This window comes from Triticum dicoccoides, chromosome 6B, assembly GCF_002162155.2.
Source record: "Triticum dicoccoides isolate Atlit2015 ecotype Zavitan chromosome 6B, WEW_v2.0, whole genome shotgun sequence".
NCBI classification, from domain to species: domain Eukaryota; kingdom Viridiplantae; phylum Streptophyta; class Magnoliopsida; order Poales; family Poaceae; genus Triticum; species Triticum dicoccoides.
In genome coordinates, this window is record NC_041391.1 from 34,933,063 (window position 1) to 34,954,006 (window position 20,944).

Genomic DNA, 20,944 nt, shown 5'->3' on the forward strand with positions numbered 1-20,944 from the left:
ACGAGCTAGTCAACTAGAGGCTTACTAGGGACATGGTGTTGTCTATGTACCCACACATGTATCTGAGTTTCCTATCAATACAATTATAGCATGGATAATAAATGATTATCATGTACAGGGAAATATAGTAATAACTAATTTATTATTGCCTCTAGGGCATATTTCCAACAGTCTCCCACTTGCACTAGAGTCAATAATCTAGTTCACATCGCCATGTGATTAACACTGACAGGTCACATCGCCATGTGACCAACATCCAAAGAGTTTACTAGTGTCACTAAACTAGTTCAGATCACCATGTGATTAAGACTCAATGAGTACTGGGGTTTGATCATGTTTTGCTTCAGAGAGAGATTTTTAGTCAACGAGTCTGCAACATTCAGATCCGTATGTATTTCGCAAATCTCTAGGTCATATTTGTAAATGTTGCTTCCACGCTCCACTTGCGGCTATTCCAAATGGTCGCCCCACTATACGTATCCGGTTTGCTACTCAGAGTCATTCGGATAGGTGTTAAAGCTTGCATCGACGTAACCCTTTACGTACGCCGAACTCTTTATCACCTCCATAATCGAGAAACATTTCCTTATTTACTCCAAGGAAAATTTTTACCGATGTCCAATGATCCATTCCTGGATCACTCTTGTACCCCCTTGCCAGACTTATGGCAAGGCACACTTCTGGTGCGGTACACAGCATAGCATACTATAGAGCCTACGTCCGAAGCATAGGGGACGACCTTCGTCCTTTCTCTCTCTTCTGCCGTGTTCGAGCTTTAACTCTTAACTTCATACCTTACAACTCAGGCAAGAACTCCTTCTTTGACTGATCCATCTTGAACACCTTCAAGATCATGTCAAGGTATCTGCTCATTTGAAAGTACCATTTAGCATTTTTGATCTATCCTCATAGATCTTTATGCTCAATGTTCAAGCAGCTTAATCCAGGTTTTCTATTGAAAATCACTTTTCAAATAACCCTATATGCTTTCCAGAAATTCTACATCATTTCTGATCAACAATACGTCAACAACATATACTCATCAGAAATTCTATAGTGCTCCCACACACTTCTTTGGAAATACAAGTTTCTCATAAACTTTGTATAAACCCAAAATCATTGATCATCTCATCAAAGCGTATATTCCAACTCCGAGATGCTTACTCTAGTCCTTAGAAGGATAGCTGGAGCTTTGCATACTTATTAGCGTCTTTCAGGATTGACAAAACCTTCTGGTTGTATCACATACAACCTTTCCTCAAGGATATCGTCGAGCAAACAATGTTTTGACATTCTATCTTCAAGATATCATAAATCATGCAGTAATTGCTAATATAATTCCAACAGACTCTTAGCATCGCTACGAGTGAGAAAGACTCACCGTAGTCAACTCCTTGAACTTGTCGGAAAACATCTTAACGACAAGTCGAGCTTTCTTAATGGTGATACTTACCATCATTGTCTGTCTTCCTTTTAAAATCCATTTGTACCCAATAGCCTTACGACCATCAAGTATTTCTTCCAAAGTCATGGATCCTCTCTCGAATTTTATGGCCCCGAGCCATTTGTCGGAATCCGGGCCCACCATCGCTTCTCCATAGCTCGTAGGTTCATTGTTGTCTAGCAACATGACCTCCAAGACAGGATTACCATACCACTCCGAAGCAGTACACGTCCTTGTCGTCCTACGAGGTTTGGTAGTGACCTGATCCGAAGTTTCATGATCACTATCATCAACTTCCACTTCAATTGGTGTAGGTGCCATAGGAACAACTTCCTGTGCCCTGCTACACACTGCTTGAAGTAATGGCTCAATAACCTCATCAAGTCTCCACCATCCTCCCACTCAATTCTTTTGACAGAAACTTTTCCTCGAGAAAGGACCCATTTCTAGAAACAAACCTTTTGCTTCCGGATCTGAAATAGGAGGTACACCCAACTGTTTTTGGGTGTCCTATGAAGATGCATTTTATCCGCTTTGGTTCGAGCTTATCATCCTGAAACTTTTTCACATAAGCATCGCAGCCCCAAACTTTTAAGAAACGACAACTTAGGTTTCTCCAAACCATAGTTCAAACGGTGTCATCTCAACGGAATTACGTGGTGCCCTATTAAAGTGAGTGCGGTTGTGTCTAATGCCTAACCCATGAATGATAGTGGTAATTCGATAAGAGACATCATGGTACGCACCATATCCAATAGGATGCAACTATGATGTTCGGACACACCATCACACTATGGTGTTCCAGGCGGTATTAATTGTGAAACAATTTCCACAATGTCTTAATTGCGTGCCAAAGCTCGTAACTCAGATACTCATCTCTATGATCATATCATAGACATTTTATCCTCTTGTCACGATGATCTTCAACTTCACTCTGAAATTACTTCAACCATTCAATAATTCAGACTTGTGTTTCATCAAGTAAATATACTCAACATCTACTCAAATCATCTGTGAAGTAAGAACATAACGATATTCACTGCATGCCTCGGCACTCATTGGACTGCACACATCAAAATGTGTTACTTCCAACAAGTTGCCATCTTGTTCCATCTTACTGAAAACGAGGCTTTTCAGTCATCTCGCCCATGTGGTATGATTTGCATATCTCAACTGATTCAAAATCAAGTGAGTCCAAATGATCCATCGACATGGAGCTTCTCCATGCGTTTTACACCAATGTGACTTACATGGCAGTTCCATAAGTAAGTGGTACTATCATTACTATCTTATATCTTTTGGCATGAAAATGTGTATCACTACGATCGAGATTCAATAAACCATTCTTTTAGGTGCAAGACCATTGAAGGTATTATTCAAATAAATAGAGTAACCATTATTCTCCTTAAATGAATAACCGTATTGCGATAGACATAATCCAATCATGTCTATGCTCAACGCAAACACCAAATGACAATTATTCAGGTTTAATACTAATCTTGATGGTAGAGGGAGCGTGCGATGTTTGATCACATCAACCTTGGAAACACTTCCAACACACATCATTATCTCACCATTAGCTAGTCTCCGTTTATTCCGTAGCCTTTTACTTTGAGTTACTAACACTTAGCAATCGAACCGGTATCTCAATACCCTGGTGCTACTAGGAGTACTAGTAAAGTACACATTTGATTCAATGTATATCCAATATACTTCTGTCAACCTTGCCAGCCTTCTCATCTACCAAGTATCTAGGGTAGTTCTGCTTCAGTGTTCGTTCCCTCATTACAGAAGCACTTAGTCTCGGGTTTGGGTTCAACCCTGGGTTTTTTCACTGGAGCAGCAACTGATTTGCCGTTTCATGAAGTACCCCTTCTTGCCCTTGCCCTTCTTGAAACTAGTGGTTTCACTAACCATCAACAATTGATGCTCCTTCTTGATTTCTACTTTCGCGGTGTCGAACATTGCGAATATTTCAAGGATCATCATATCTATCCCTGATATTTTATAGTTCATCACAAAGCTCTAGCAGCTTGGTGGCAATGACTTTGGAGAAACATCACTATCTCATCTGGAAGATCAACTTCCACTCGATTCAAGTGATTGTTGTACTCAGACAATCTGAGCACAAGCTCAACGATTGAGCTTTTCTCCCTTAGTTTGCAGGCTAAGAAAATTGTCGGAGGTCTCATACCTCTTGACGTGGGCACGAGCCTGAAATCCCAATTTCAGCCCTCGAAACATCTCATATGTTCTGCGACATTTCAAAAATGTCTTCGGTGCCTCAATTCTAAACCATTTAACATTACCGAACTATCATGTAGTCATCAAAACGTGTATGTCAGATGTTCGCAACATCGACAGACCACGTTCGAGGTCCAGCACACCGAGCAGTGCATTAAGGACATAAGCCTTCTACTGTCCGCATAATTGCTACTGTCAACTTTCAACTACATTTTCTCTAGGAACATATCTAAAATAGTAGAACTAAGCGCGAGCTATGACATAATTTGCTAAGGGTTTTTGACTATGTTCAGGATAATTAAGTTCATCTTATGAACTCCCACTTAGATAGACATCCCTCTAGTCATCTAAGTGATTACATGATCCGAATCAACTAGGCCGTGTCCGATCATCACGTGAGAATGACTAGTCATCATCGGTGAACATCTTCATGTTGATCGTATCCACCATACGACTCATGCTTGACCTTTCGGTCTCTTGTGTTCCGAGGCCATGTCTGTACATGCTAGGCTCGTCAAGTTAACCTAAGTGTTTCGCGTGTGTAAATCTGGCTTACACCCATTGTATGTGAATGTTAGAATCTATCACACCCGATCATCACGTGGTGCTTCGAAACGACGAACTTTCGCAACGGTGCACAGTTAGGGGGGACACTTTCTTGAAATTTAAATGAGGGGTCATCTTATTTACTACCGTCGTTCTAAGCAAATAAGATGCATAAACATGATAAACATCACATGCAATCAAAAAGCAACATGATATGGGCAGTATCATTTTGCTCCTTTTGATCTCCATCTTCGGGGCTCCACGATCATCATCGTCACCGGCATGACACCATGATCTCCGTCATCGTGATGTCCATCATCGTGTCTTCATGAAGTTGTCTCGCCAACTATTACTTCTACTACTATGGCTACCGGTTAGCAATAAAGTAAAGTAATTACATGGCGTTGTTCAATGACACGCAGGTCATACAATAAATTAAGACAACTCCTATGGCTCCTGCCGGTTGTCATACTCATCAACATGCAAGTCGTGATTCCTATTAGAAGAACATGATCAATTTCATACATCACATATCATTCATCACATTCTTCTTGGCCATATCACATCACATAGCATACCCTTCAAAAACAAGTTAGACGTCCTCTAATTGTTGTTTGCATGTTTTACGTGGCTGCTATGGGTTTCTAGCAAGAACATTTCTTACCTACGCATGAACCACAACGTGATATGCCAATTGCTATTTACCCTTCATAAGGACCCTTTTCATCAAATCCGATCCGACTAAAGTGGGAGAGACTGGCACCCGCTAGCCACCTTATGCAACAAGTGCATGTCAGTCGGTGGAATCTGTCTCACGTAAGTGTACGTGTAAGGTCGGTCCAGGCCGCTTCATCCCACAATACAGTCGAAACAAGATTGTACTAGTAACGGTAAGCATATTGAACAAAATCAACGCCCACAACTACTTTGTGTTCTACTCGTGCAAAGAATCTACGCAATAGACCTGGCTCATGATGCCACTTTGGGGAACGTAGCAGAAATTCAAAAAAATTCCTACGAGTCACCAAGATCTATCTATGGAGAGACCAGCAACAAGGGGAAGGAGAGTGCATCTACATACCCTTGTAGATCGCTAAGCGGAAGCGTTCAAGTGAACGGGGTTGATGGAGTCGTACTCGTCGTGATCCGAATCACCGATGATCCTAGTGCCGAACGGACGGCACCTCCGCGTTCAACACATGTACGGTTGGGAGAGACATCTCCTCCTTCTTTATCCAGCAAGGGAAGGAGAGGTTGATGGATATCGAGCAGCACGACGGTGTGGTGGTGGAAGTAGCGGGATCCCGGCAGGGCTTCGCCGAGCGCAAGCGGGGAGGAAGAGGTGTCACGGGAGGGAGGGAGGCACCAGGGACTCAGGTGCGGCTGCCCTCCCTCCCCTCCACTATATATAGGGGCCTAGGGGGGGCGCCGGCCCCTTGTAGATCCCATCTAGGGAGGGGGGCGGCGGCCCTAGGGGTGGCTTGGCCTCCAAGCCAAGTGGAGGCGCCCCCACCCCTTAGGGTTTCTAACCCTAGGCGCATGGGAGGCCCAAAGGGGGGCGCACCAGCCCACCAGGGGCTGGTTCCCACGCCCCCTCAGCCTATGGGGCCCTCCGGGATAGGTGGCCCCACCCGGTGGACCCCCGGGACCCTTCTGGTGGTCCCGGTACCATACCGATGACCCCTGAAACTTTCCCGGTGGCCGAAACTGGACTTCCTATATATAAATCTTTACCTCCGGACCACTCCGGAACTCCTCGTGACATCTGTGATGTCATCCGGGACTCCGAACAACATTCGGGTTACCGTATACTATTATCTCTACAACCCTAGTGTCACCGAACCTTAAGTGTGTAGACCCTACGGGTTCGGGAACCATGCACACATGACCGAGACAACTCCCCGGCCAATAACCAATAGAGGGATCTAGATACCCATGTTGGCTCCCACATGTTCCACGATGATCTCATCGGATGAACCACGATGTCAAGGACTCAATCAATCCCGTATACAATTCCCTTTGTCCAACGATATTGTACTTGCCCGAGATTCGATCGTCGGTATCCCCATACCTTGTTCAATCTCGTTACCGACAAGTCTCTTTACTCGTTCCGTAACACATCATCCCGTGATCAACCCCTTGGTCACATTGTGCACATTATGATGATGTCCTACCGAGTGGGCCCAGAGATAACTCTCCGTTACATGGAGTGACAAATCCCAGTCTCAATTCGTGCCAACCCAACAGACACTTTCGGAGATACCCGTAGTGTACCTTTATAGCCACCCAGTTAAGTTGTGACGTTTGGTACACCCAAAGCATTCCTACGGTATCTGGGAGTTGCACAATCTCATGGTCTAAGGAAATGATACTTGACATTTAGAAAAGCTTTAGCATACGAACTACACGATCTTTGTGCTAGGCTTAGGATTGGGTCTTGTCCATCACATCATTCTCCTAATGATGTGATCCCGTTATCAACGACATCCAATGTCCATGGTCAGGAAACCATAACCATCTATTGATCAACGAGCTAGTCAACTAGAGGCTTACTAGGGACATGGTGTTGTCTATGTACCCACACATGTATCTGAGTTTCCTATCAATACAATTATAGCATGGATAATAAACGATTATCATGAACAGGGAAATTTAATAATAACTAATTTATTATTGCCTCTAGGGCATATTTCCAACACAACACTCTCCCCTCTCGTTGCTATGCCTCACCACGATCTTGCGTGTGCGTCGGATTTTTTTCTTTTTTGAAATTACTATGTTCCTCAACAAAAATTGCCTCTATAAGCATTGTTATTGAAATTGTTTCGCTAGACAAAATTCACATCTATGGCATCACTATTTTGCTCAATCAAAGTATACAAAGGCACATCACTAATATAAATAGGAGCACTTTTATTAGCAACCATCTTCATAATAGCACCAAATTTTTCACTCAAAGAATTTATTTCTTCTACCGAATTGACTTTTTTTACTATTAGGAGCTCTTACGCTATGCCATTGTGAGTAATTTGCCATAATATTATCTAGCAATTTAGTAGTTTCACCCAAAGTAATTTCCATAAAAGTACCCCCGCAGCGGAATCTAAAAGATTACGAGAAACAAAATTCAATCCCACATAAAAAATTTGTATGATCATCCAAAGATTTAACCCATGAGTTGGGTGATTCCTTAGCATCAATTTCATCCATTCCCAAGATTGTGCAACATGCTCATGTTCAAGTTACTTGAAATTTATGATCTGGGTTCTAAGGGAAATAATTTTGCGGGCGGAAAATACTTAGTAATAAAAACATCTTTGCACTTGTTCCAAGAATCGATCCTATTGCGAGGCAAGGAAGAAAACCAAAATTTGGCACGATCTCGCGAAGAAAACAGAAATAATTTCAACTTCACAACATCATTGTCCACATATTTTTTTCTTTTGCATATCGCATAATTCCACGAATGTGTTAAGATGGGACGCGGCATCCTCATTAGGAGTACCGGCAAATTGATCTTTCATGACAAGATTCAGCAAAGCAGTATTAATATCACAAGACTCCGCACTAGTGGCGGGAGGAGCAATCGGAGTGCTAATAAAATCATTGTTGTTGGTATTTGAGAAATCACTCAACTTGGTGTTCTCTTGAGTCATGATGACTTCACAACAAGATTGCACTAATAAACAGATCTGACAAGAAAATGGTGAACGAAAAAGAGGGGCGAATAAAACGGCAATTTTTTTTGAAGTGGGGGAGAGGAAAACGAGAAGCAAATGTCAAATAATGTAAATTGCGAGGAGATGATATTTGTGATTAGGAACCTGGTTTATGTTGAAGATCCTCCCCGGCAACGGCGCTAGAAATTCCTTTTGATGTCTGCTAGAACAACGTCGGTATTTCTCCAAAGAGGAAGGGATGATGCAGTATAGCGACGGTAGGTATTTCCCTCAGTGATGAGACCAAGGTTATCGAACCAGTAAGAAAACCTCCTCACACCACGTAAATAGTACCTGCACACAAATAACAAATACTCGCAACCCGACGTGTTAAAGGGGTTGTCAACCCCTTTCGGGTACAGCGCCTCAAGATAGGCAAATAACGTGAGGTAAAAGTTGTAGATTGGATAAATAAATCGCGGAACAAATAAATTGCATCAAGGTATTTTTGTATTTTTATTTAATAGATCTGAAAATAAATGCAAAGGGAAATAGATCGCAAAGGCAAATATGATGAAAAAAGACCCGTGGGCCATAGGTTTCACTAGTGGCTTCTCTCGAGAAAAATTGCAAACGGTGGGAAAACAATTACTGTTGGGCAATTGATAGAACTTCAAATAATCATGACGATATCCAGGCAATGATCATTATATAGGCATCACGTCCAAGATTAGTAGATCGATTCCTGCTTGCATCTACTGCTATTACTCCACACATCGACCGCTATCCAGCATGCATCTAGTGCATTAAGTTCATGAAGAAACAAAATAATGCAATAAGAAAGATGACATGATGTAGACAAGATCCATTTATCTATTTATGTAGATATAGATCCCATCTTGTTATCCTTAGTAGCAACGATACATACGTGTCGGCTCCCCTTCTGTCACTGGGACCCAGCACTTTAAGATCGAACCCACTACAACGCAACTCTTCCGATTGCAAGATAAATAGATCAAGTTGGCCAAACAAAACCCAATTATCGGAGAAGAAATATGAGGCTATAAGAAATCATGCATATAAGAGATCAAAGAAGACTCAAATAACTTTCGTGGATAAAAACATAGATCTGATCATAAACTGAAAGTTCATCGGATCCCAACAAACACACCGGAAAAATAATTGCATCATATGGATCTCCAAGAGACCATTATATTGATAATCAAGAGAGATAGAGAGAGAGGAATCCATCTAGCTACTAACTACTGACCCGTAGGTCTACAAAGAACTACTCACGCATCATCAAAGTGGTGAACCCCTCTGTGATGGTGTCTAGATTGGATCTGGTGGTTCTGGAATCTGCCACGGTTAGAATTGATTTTCGTCGACTCCCCTAGGGTTTCTGGAATACTAGGGTATTTATAGAGCAAAGAGGTGGTTCAGGGGGCACCCGAGGTGGGCACAACCCACCAGGGCGCGCCTGGGCCTCCTGGCGCGCCCTGGTGGGTGCTGCTCCCCTCGAGGCACCCCCAAGTGCTTTCTTGGCCCAGTGGATGTATTCTGGCGCAAAAAAATCCTCGCGAAGTTTCGCTGCGTTTGGACTCCGTTTGATATTGATTTCCTGCAACGTAAAAAACATGTAGAAAACAGCAACTGGCACTGGGCACTATGTCAATAGGTTAGTACCAAAAAATGATATAACATGATTGTAGAACATCCAAGAATGATAATATAACACCATCTAACAATAAAAAAATTATAGATACGTTGGAGACGTATCAGGGACAGAGAGATGGGTCAGCGGGGGTCGTTGGCGTTTTGTTAGGGCACAGTTCTTTGCCGTCTGCTAGCAGATGGCAAAGAGCCTAGCTAACGGACGTTAGTTTGGCCACTTTTGTTGTCGTCTACTAGCAGACGGCAACGAAGCTTTGACGTCCGCTAGCAGACGGCAAAGAAAGTGTCCGTTAGGTGGTCCTCGCTAGTGGGCCACCATCACTCTTTGCCGTCTGCTAGCTGACGGCAAAGCTTCTATGTCGTCTGCTGGCAGACGGCAACGAGCTGGCCGACGGCAAACATGACCTTTACCGTCAGCTCATTCTTTGCCATCAGTTTTCTTCAAGATGATGGCAAAGACCTTCTTTGCCGTCAGCTGGCTGACGACACTGTGTTGGCTGATGGCAAAGATCCTGATTCCAATAGTGACGAGTACAGCCTCCCTACGCAGCACGTCAAGGCCATTCTCGTGGTACATACTCCAAATCTCTAATAGAATGGAGAGACTTTCTTTGCACTATCTAGCACATCTTAATGTTCACCATACATTTAATTAGATCGAATCCATGGATGCATGACAAGTTTGCAGATGGCACGGACACGTCATACATAGTCCTAGAGTTCGCCATGGTGGAGCTCATGCGAAAGTCACACCTCATGTCCAAACTCCAAGCCGAGGTCGGGGACAAGACACCTGAGGGTCAACAAATGGTCATGGAGGACGACTTGGCCGGCATGCCCTACCTAAAGGCGGTCTTGGAGGATACACTCCGACTACACCCGCCATTGCCCCTCCTCCTCCCGCACTTCTCCGTGGACAAGTGTGTCATTAACGGCTACACAGTCCCTGCCGAAACCTGTGGCGTCATCAATGTATGGGCCATTGGTAGAGACCCCAGAGCATGGGAGGATGCAAAGGAGTTCATCTTGAGAAGTTTGAGGACACCGCGTCCTCCGACTACAAGGGGAGGGATTTCGGGATCCTGCCGTTTGGAGCCAGGCGAAGGATATGTCCCAGGATAAATTTTGGCAAGGCATCCGTGGAGATTATGCTGGCCAACCTTGCCTATTGCTTTGAATGGGAGCTCCCTGGTCAGATGCAGCATAAGGACCTTGATATGACAGAGGTGTTTGGAATGACGATACACCGGAAGGAGAAGTTACTACTTGTCCCAACAACACGACATGCTAGTCATAAATAATATATATTGTTTCCATGCATTTGTAAGGGTATAGATGTTATCAGAGTACTTAAGAGTGTATATTTTTGTATGCCAGTAATATTTAGATGTATGGTGCAAGTGTCACAAAATATTATGGTTTTTCTCTAGTGTCGTCGTATGAAGTTTCTTCAACATCACTTTCGAAGGCGCCACATTTAACATGGTCATGGTCCTATGGCTCTCATGAGGTTATGGGGCATCTGCCAACTAAAAAAGTGCATGTGTGTAGATAGGGAAATGGTTGGAGTACTCAATATGTATCTCTTTAATAACTTGGGCAATGTCTGGAGTGAATAGGTCAAAGAGGTTGTGGAACTGTACTTCGTGGACTTGTTCATCCTTCATAAGGACAAGCAATACATACTCATGCCCTATTCACCTCTGAGTCTTTTTGTAATTTGTGTTGTCAAAATGTTTACCTTTCTTTATACACCTACATCCATGTAACTTTCCTTTGATCTCGTTTGCACAGCAGTTACTGGATCCTCATTATCATCATTCTGAAGTTTCTAATGTGGTAAAAGTATGTTCATCAACAAAACTTGCCTCTTCATTTTGACATTTTGATGACCCCTTATAACTATGTTTAGTTGAACAACTCCCTTTTTTCTATATATTTGATGTGTTTCTAACTTCCTGAATTGGGTAATAGGGAAGTAGGATATGTTTGCCAAGGTTAGTAGCTTTATTTATAATCACCGACGAGAAGAAGGACCTTGCTGATCTACGCATACACTAGGAACCTTCTACTTACTACTTCCTCCATTCCCAAATATTTGTCTTTCTAGACATTTCAAATGGACTACAGCATAAGGATGTATGTAGACATATTTTAGAGTGTAAATTCACTCATTTTGCTTCGTATGTAGTCGGTTGTCAAAATCTCCAGAAAGACAAATATTTGAGAACGGAGGGAGTAAATCATAAGACATATAATCATATGCTCTAGAACGTTATATTTTTTTGCAACTAATATGGACAACATACTATCTAGAAACATCTAATTTTGGCGCTTAGTAGACATTACGTTTTACGTCCCTCTTTTGTATAGACTTACATATACACTACTACTCATCCGACTCTCATCAAATATTGGTAGAGGCATTCAATTTATCATATTCTATCTCTTTCTTTCTAGAAGAATTTTTTATTGAAGGAATGTTTTGTACACTCTAGGTGCCATCCCCACTGTTTATGCTAAAAAAAGACAAGTTCATGTAGAAGACAATATAATAGATAAATAACTAGCATAACACTAGTTAACTTTTTGTTCAATTCTAGACCAGTATATATTAGAATGATATAATGTATAACGAAAGTACTATTACAAATCATCCTATTTGATATCATACATTTAAAAATGAGTTATAAAAACTAGTCATCAACCCGTGCACCCGCACGAGCTAGCACTTTATTTATTTATTTATTTATTAAGAAAACTTGTATCAATTCCGTGTTAGAAAATAATAGACATACTTTTTATCTGTTTGTGATTAAATATGCATGTACAATGTTCTCCTTTGTTTACCATACAATATATGAGTTACATTGTGCCATAACACATCAGGTTAATCAAGGATTTGAAAAATATGAGTATGGAAACTCTATCAGGCTTAGAAGGCTGATTTATCCATGTAAAAAATAACTTCAAATGCACATTTACTGATAAATTATAATTCTATAGAGCTGCAGAAATGAAGTGATCTCTTGTAGCATATGTTGTCAATTTTGGCATGACAAACTGATGGAGATTGGCAGAGTTAATTTGATCTTAAAATATGCAGTTACAATGATCATACTTTCTATGGTAATTAATATTGACTATCGGCATGCATATGCTGAATTGCACTACAGGGAACACATAAGAGCATTTCATTTTGTTCGATTTTGGAAGGCTTTTTAAAAACTGGATCCATGCACGGTGTTCTATCATGCCATGTTATAGGTTAAATGGATTTTAAGTTCTTTTCATAAACATGAAAATTCTAGATTCATGATGTCAAGGTTAATTTAGAGATTTTTTTTACATTTTCTATAAGGGCGTTACTTTGGACTCCACGCTTGCAGACAATTAGGTGAATATAAGAGATCATAACACACAAAACAAAATTGCGTGCACAGGAATAAAAGAAGCTGGCCTAGGACATGCATGAACAAAAGATTGTCAATTTTCCTTGGCCATACAAATATGATATCTCATTATGATCTACTGTCTTCTAATTAAGAACTTTTTGTAGAATAAGAAAAAGAGCTTGGGGTGGAGCAGAAAGCTAATGGGAGAAGTCGTACCGTGTAGTATGTAGGTGATTGGATGATGTGTCCACACAGTTGTGTGTGCGTTCATCAGTGGATTGCATGGCATGTACGTGAGTTCATAAGTAGATTTGGTGGTGGAGAAAGGGATCGGTGGTCATTGCTACCAGCGCTGTTGTTGTCTGTGCCAGGGAGATCCTCCGAGGCCAACGCCAGCATGCAGCCCAGGGTCTCGTCCTTCCAGGCGTCGCTGGCAGACGTAAGCATACAGGACGGCGCCTTGTTCTCCGGACACCAGCGCGCGCCGCAGTAGTGCAGTCTCTGGCGTTCTTTGGGTGGAACACCAAAATTCAGGACAACATGAAGAAGCTCCAGGAAGCAACAAATCTTCAAGCTGTATTTAATGTAACGACTGTATATAACGAATACGTAGATTGGATGGATGACTTATCAAAACATAATGCGTATAGAAAACATAGTTGGCATATGAAATAGCAGTTAATTAGTATTACTCGGGAAGATGCCTACATACTATTGTAGGAAATTTTGTAAAGCTACAGAATCGTCCCCAACAATCTATTCCCTCTAGCAACATGGCACATTGAATTAAATTACACCAGTTCTGTATATGTACAAAAATCATGTAGATAGAAGACATAACTGTGAGATGGATTTGGCAGAAAAGTAAGCTGTCTTTCATAAGAGAGGAGCAGTGTTGTGTATCTTTTGCAGTTTCTTGAACAGCTGCACCATTGGTACACAATAGCTCCTTTGCTTCGTGGCCTCATGGACAGCCGACGGCTGCTGCTGCCTGATGTGTTCATGGACGTGTTGGGATATACCTTTCTTTCTTTTTTCTTTGCTTCATCCTAGGTTGTATATACCTTTCTTTCTTTTTCCTTTTTACAGCCTGTAGATGAGGATTTCACGTGGGAGGTGGGATAAAGTGCATGGACTTCTCGTCAGATACAATCCCACGGTTGTAGAAAACCAATAGGGAGATCCGATGGATAATTTTGATTTGTTTCTAGGATTAATGTGGTGTCTTGGATGGTGCCTCTAATTAGTAAATACAAGATAAGATGTGAAAGTATCCGTTGAGCATATTTAGGGCATGTTTGCCAGTTAACAGCTGTCGTCGTGTGTTTCAAAACAAATTCAGCTTTGTTAAAGTCTAGGTGTAGTTTCTTTGTCAGTTTCATGAGTTTGTCTTTTATTCAATTAAAATCGTATTAGTAAATAAACCAAGCTACTACTTGGTCTAGTTTGTTACGGTAGCTTTTTGCCCTGATCGGAACGTGGGGTGGGACAATACAACGGTCACGGCAATATAGTCGGGACGCGTGCATGAGCAGCGGAATGGCGGTGCTCGCACGGACGTCCCATGTGTTTTCCAATTTTCAGTTAGCTTTGTAAACTATAAATAAATAAGAGAACAAGAAGAAAAAGTTGTTTGTTGAACACGGCACAATAACATTATTTCTCTTGAACGTTACCTGATCTCGCGTGAGCTCAAGCTAGGTCTAACAATGTTCGCTACTCATCTGGCTCCGTGGATCGTGACTATCAATATACAGTTCAACAGTTTATGCAAACTTCCTGCCATCGTCGCCGGCGGTTGCTACTGTGCCGTCGTTTCCGGCGAGTTTCATGTACTTGTCCTTCCTGGTGAGCGTCGTGCACCGGTACCCGAGCTCCTTGGCGATCACCGCCTGCACATGGTTGGCCACATCGACGGCGCTCCTACCGCCAGCGCCACACGTATCCTCCGGCCGGAGCGCCGGCAGGAACGTCACCTTGTACCCCGGCCGCGGGTTCATGTAGAAGAACCACGGGTCCAAGGCCTTCCACCCCCTCGCCGTCGACCCGTAGTAGGTCGACTGTGACGCCTCCAGCGCCACAGGCACTATCCGGTCCGTCAGCTCCGCGAACAGCGCCGAGAACCGTAGCAGGCACGGCTCCCGGCACGTCGTCCCCTCGGGGCACACTACCACATCGCGCCCAGAGCTCAGCAGCGCCGCGATGCGCGCCGCGTCGGCCTCCCTGTCCCTCGCCAGCGCCACCGCCGGGATCGGCGAGATGGCCATCGACAGCCGGCTCACGCTGTAGGTCACGCACGTCACAGGCCGCCCCAGCGCCACGGCCACGATGATGGGGTCCAGCGCCGTGCGGTGATTGCACACGAGGAGGGACCCCGGGGAGCCGTCGCGCGGCGCCGGCGGGGCCGTGCCCCGCACGGCGAGCCGGATGCCGGTCAGGCGGTACGTGTGGCGCACGAGGTGCCGCAGGACAGAGAGGCTGATGAGGACGTGGAGCACGGCCAGGGCGAAGCCAACGGGGAGGTAGGCCAGCGCGGATTTTTCGTCAAAAGAGACCATCTACCGAATTGAAATGACAAAAAAGACCATCTTTAAGTCAGATTGACAAAAGAAACCCCCTCGCCGTGGCGGCAGGCACGTCGGGCGACACGTGGCACCTGCCGCCACGGGGTGAGGCGGCTAGCCCTGCCACCACGCTGCCAGGCGGCAGGCAGCCCGCAACGGATTTTCTCATCCGCGCCCGCGTCGGACGGAACAGAGCCAGGCAGGTGGACCCGGCCGCCACCTGGTGAGGCAGCAATACTGTGCCCTGCCGCCACAGGGCGAGGCGGCAGTACTGTTGCTGGGCCATGCCGCCATGGCGTGTGGCGGCCGGGCTGCTGCTGCATGCATGCTTGATGTGTCACCTGTAACGCGGTAACGGCAGCCTGCTTTGCGGTAGTGTCGCGTTAAGGTCTTAATTGCAGTAGCGATGCCTTCTCTAGAAGAAAAAGGCCGGGCTCTGGTGACACGAAGTGTATAATGATGGATGTGATCTTACACGGCGAGCAATCAATAATGGAATGGGTGATATAACCAGTTCGTGCGATATGTATATCCCAATTTGATAGTTCATTCATACTATGTGACAGGTCAAGCTCGTGTTTAGGCAGACAACATGGGCACACATCAGCTGAATCGGCGTAGTACTAGTTGTCGTCATGGATGTGATTGCTACCACATCAAGCATGCATGCAGCAGCAGCAGTGCGGCCGCCACACACTGTGGCGGCATGGCCCAACAACAGTGTTGCCGCCTCGCCCTGTAGCGGCAGGGCACAGTGCTGCCACCCCACCTGGTGGGGGCAGGGCCCATCTGCCTGGCTCCATTCCGTCCGACGCGGGCGCGGACGAGAAAATCCGTTGCGGGCCGCCTGCCGCCTGGCAGCGTGACGGCAGGGCCAGCCGCCTCACCCCGTGGCGGCAAGTGCCACGCGTCGCCCGCCGCGCCTGCCGCCACGGCGAGGGGGGTCTCTTCTGTCAATCTGACCCAGAGGTGGTCCTTTTTGTCATTTCAATCCAGCAGGTGGTCTCTTTTGACAAAAAATCGGCCAGCACGAAGAGCGCGTGCGCGGGGTCTGGCCGGCGGACAAGGCGGCCGTCGTGGAACACGACGCGGGACAGCAGAGCGTCGGGGGCGGCCCGCGGTGCGCGCTTGTTCGTGGGCACCATGTACGCTTCCTGCAGAAGTACATGAGCGGGAAACAAATCAGATTAATCAACGTTGCTAACCGCAAAACCTTTTTAGCATATTCTGAATCAAACAGAGCATAGCTTTTATCCGTGGATTATTAGTGGAGTATAAATAATGACTATTCAACAGTAATCTATCACTGTTTAGTCCAAAGCGACGTGTAACAGGACCGAGACATGTGTGCTTTGATTTGATTTGATTGCCAGAAACTAGCATAATCTCGCCACTGAAGACTGAACACTTAGACAAGCAGAACTCTTTGCCAAACAAATAAATAAAGTAAGAAATGGTGCAAAATTGAAAGAAAATCACGAGTACTCGGCACAGATTAGTAAATAGTACTCCTATGAAATGTGAGAATTTTGCAGGTAGAAACTAGAATGAAGAACCATCCTAATTTTTCCCAGGTAGCTAGGCACAGAAAAGGTGCTCTGGAAAGGGTAAGCAAAAGATAGGAACCACACAATTTCTTGCAACTCCAACTACCACAAGAAAAAGCTACTGTAGATGAGATTGCTGCTCTGAGCACACAAAAAACAATTAGCTGATTCATTTACTTCAAAATTAGCTGTTGTCCGATTTCTGGTCACTCAAAAAGGAGTACCAATTACTATGAATTAGAGAAATTCTATTGAAGAAAGTTTGCGTCGAATCAAAGAAACTTTTCTCGTTAAAACAATCGAATTTTACCGGCTGTGGAGATTGAATTTAGTAAGTAGTACCTTGCAGATGGCCATGAAGTCATGGTCGCTCTCGCGGTCGCCGAGCCCGACGTCCGGCATGTCCCCGCCGGCAAACAGCCGCTCCACGACCTCCCTCTTCCTCCCGGCGACGAGCACCCCGCCGCTGATGAGCCCGGTGAATCGCCCGCAGAAGGTCCCGAGCTCGGTGCCAGCCACCTCGGCCCCCAGGAACTCGCGGACGAACGGGCTCACCATGACAGCCGGCGACGCCGTGACCACGACCCGCCTGCCCGCGCCGCACCCCCGGAACACCTCCCACGAGTCGGCGCGCACCCCGGCGGCGTAGTGCCGCGGGAGGACGCCCCTCGCCACGGCCTCCACGTCCCGCACCCGGAGCCCCGTGAACGTTGCGAAGACGAGCAGCCCGATGGCGGCCGGCTCGGAGACGGCGGTGTAGAGCAGCAGGATGAACGGGGCGAGGAGGAGCAGCGCGAGGGCCCGGAGGTACCCGCCGGCCTCGAGCGCCACGAGGAAGTAGTAGGGGAACGCGGAGGAGGAGGCGAGCAGGGTGCCGTCCAGGTCGGAGGCCGCGGTGCGGCGCTCCCGCGCTGCCGCGTCGTAGGACGACACCGGCGGGAATCTGCTCATCGCCGCCGTTCCGGGGCGCGGCGCCATGGACAGACGGACGGACGGAGATGGATCGATGGACGAGACGATTATGCCGGGCGGCCTGGGCCAGTGGTATGCGCGCTGGATTTGTACGCCGGGTTGCTGGGGTTGGCTGAGCGGCCCAGCGGCGCCGCGGCGGGCGTGGGCGATGGCGATGGCGACGGCGGGCGAAGGGTGGATGCCAAGAGACTCGTGTTTTTGGTGAGCAGAGGTGGAAAGCAGAGCGCTAACACCACCTCCTCTGTTTATACGGCCCAACCACCTTTCCCCACCTCCAGTCGGAGTCGGACGACGGCTACGACTAGTTCACCGGCCGGCCGATTAATGCCGATCGGGTCCGAGCTGGATTCGATCTGGCCCTGCCTCCGATCGGAGATAAAATATCCTACCGATTGGTATTCATGCATGCGCAAAGTGCTGCGGTTTAGCCGTCCACGAACAACGGACGCATGATGAATGAAGGAGAACGTACGTGGACCATGCATACATGCATGCGTTGACGGCCCACAACTACTCCCTCCTTTTCTAAATACAAGTCTTTGCAACGATTTACTATCGATCACATAAAGAGCAAAATGAGTGAATCTACACTCTAAAATGCATCTATATACATATGTATGTGTGGTTCATAATGAAATCTCTACAAACACTTACATTTAGGAATAGAGGGAGTAGAAAATTATGTCAAGCCACAACGAAAGTCCCCTGCTGCTCCTGGGCAAATATACACCTGCCATGATGAATGTTGAAACTTTGTTGAATGTTTCGAGTGTTTGCAAAGTTTCATCATGATATGACACACTCGTTATTTTGCTTTTTTTCCCCACAACTTTAACGACATTGTTTTTTTTATCACAGCTCCCATGAATTTTATTCTATCGTGAAACTTTGCAATCACTCGAAAATGCCAGAGGGGCCCCACAGGCTATAGACACGTTATGCTTCGGCGTAGATTCCTACCAACCCTTTGGGGCGTCGAGGTTAGGATTTTACAGTCGTGCACATGCGCTGACGAGATTTGGTGCCAAGTTCTTCGGATCGAATTCATGGGTTTAATGGCGAGGACTGTAGGTCCAGGGCGTTGGTCCTGAGGGGCACGTGCACGAAGACATCCTATCTGTGATCGACAAGGCAGCGGTATGTCGACAGTTTGTTCTGACGGTGGCAGTGGTCGTTCAGTAGTCACATGCATGAAGACGTCTGCCTGTCCTCGACAAAGTAGCAGTGCGTCGACGGCTTGTTCTAACGGTGGCAGTGATCGTTCGGTGGGGCACGTGCACGAAGACGTCCTGACTGTCCTCGACAAGGCAGCGGTGCATCGACGGCTCGCTCTAGCGATGGCAGTGGGCACGTGGACGAAGATGTCCTGACTGTCCTAGACAAGGTAGCGGTGCGTCAACACGGCTGGTTCAGACGGTGGCAGTGATCGTTCAGTGGGCACGTGCACGAAGACGTCCCGCCTGTCCTCGACAAGGTAGCGGTGCGTCGACGGATCGGTCTAAGGATGGCTGTGTTCGCTCAGTGGGCACGTGCATGAAGACGTCCTTCCTGTACTTGACAAGGTAGTGGTGCGTCGACGACTCGTTCTAACAGCGACAGTGATCGTTCGGTGGGCACGTGCACGGAGACGGCCTGACTGTCCTCGACAAGGCAGCGGCATGTCAACGGCTCGTTCTAATGGTGGCAGTGACCGTTCGGTGGACGTCCACGTCCTGACTGTCCTCGACAATGTACCGGTTTGTGGCCGTGGTCGTTCAGTGATCCATAGATCTCGTTGTTTTTTTATTACATTTGGAGTGATTTGTACTGGTGAATTTTTTTGAATATAACCGAGTCCTTTTTAGTTTATAAGAATATTAAGATATGAAGGAGTGTTTAGAGAGTTGTAAATACGGGTACGGTTAGAGACACCCTAAGATCGGTGATTACGGTCAGCAAAGCATTCGTGTAGTTGAACGCCACTAGAGCATGCTTTCATACTACTGATGGACATTAAAACCCTTGTTTTAACATCTCCCGATCTACTCCCTCCGTCCATCCATTTCAATGACAAGTATTTTCGGACGGAGGGAGTAGTAATGAGACCAGGCAAAACGTTCGCCTCCGTTTCATCGGGAAGGAAACACAAAGGTTTCAACTGGACGGTCTGTGGAATCAACGGACGGCACTAGAAACCTCTCTTGATGGGTTCGTCGTTTCGGCTAAGAGAGGCAGGCCGTGATCGCGATTGACGACTGTTGATGAGCCACTAGTTCGATCAGTCCGGTAGAGAGGACTACAAAGTACGCACTATACATTCCTCGCAAAAAAGAGTAAAAAATAGTACGCACTATACGTAGCTGATGACCTGATGTGCATGTGCAACTACACCGGTACAGTACCGGTTTCCTTCTCCTTCCGTGCCAACCTAGAGGAGACCTCCCATCGCTATCTTCCATCGTCATTCGTTAGCTCAACTTGTTGGCCTACTCACCGCACCAGCCAACCACAAATCACTGGCGAAACAATTTGCTCAGGCCCACGACGAAAGGATCACAAACAGTGTTGAAGCAAAAGGGTGGTGGGCCCATAACCCACAGCTCTTAAGAGCATCTCCAACAGCCGCGCTAAACTAGCGCCGCGCCGCAAATTCGTCGGTTTTAGCGCGCGCGCAACGCGGCGGGTCGCTCCAGCGGGCGCGCAATAACGGCGCCTGCGCTATACCGAGTTGGGCGCGCTGTCGGAAACGCCATCCCGCGCGGCGTATTTCGGGCGCCTTGAACAGCGCGCGGCACACTCGACCGCTCGCGCCGCACTCTCTCCTTTCCTCCTTTCCTCCTCCTACGCCCCGCGCGCGCCGGCGCCGACGCCACCGATGGACGCGCACACCGGCGCCCCGCTCTCCCCGCTGTACAGCCGC

General features: G+C 46.2%; 1 protein-coding gene and 1 pseudogene across 1 annotated transcript; one reads left to right on the plus strand and one right to left on the minus strand.

Annotated features, from left to right (window-relative positions):
* Nucleotides 1-10,868, plus strand: part of LOC119320649 — a 66,140-nt pseudogene extending 55,272 nt beyond the window's left edge.
* A 3,796-nt stretch (nt 10,869-14,664) lies between these two features.
* LOC119319987 (glycerol-3-phosphate 2-O-acyltransferase 6-like) lies at nt 14,665-18,240 on the minus strand. The gene is made up of 3 exons (XM_037594142.1): nt 17,416-18,240; nt 16,558-16,680; nt 14,665-15,520 (listed from the first exon to the last, which is right to left on the minus strand). Exons 1-3 carry the CDS (start codon nt 18,049-18,051, stop codon nt 14,729-14,731), a joined length of 1,551 nt encoding a protein of 516 aa, XP_037450039.1. The 5' UTR covers nt 18,052-18,240; the 3' UTR covers nt 14,665-14,728.
* Between the last annotated feature and the right edge of the window lie 2,704 nt (nt 18,241-20,944).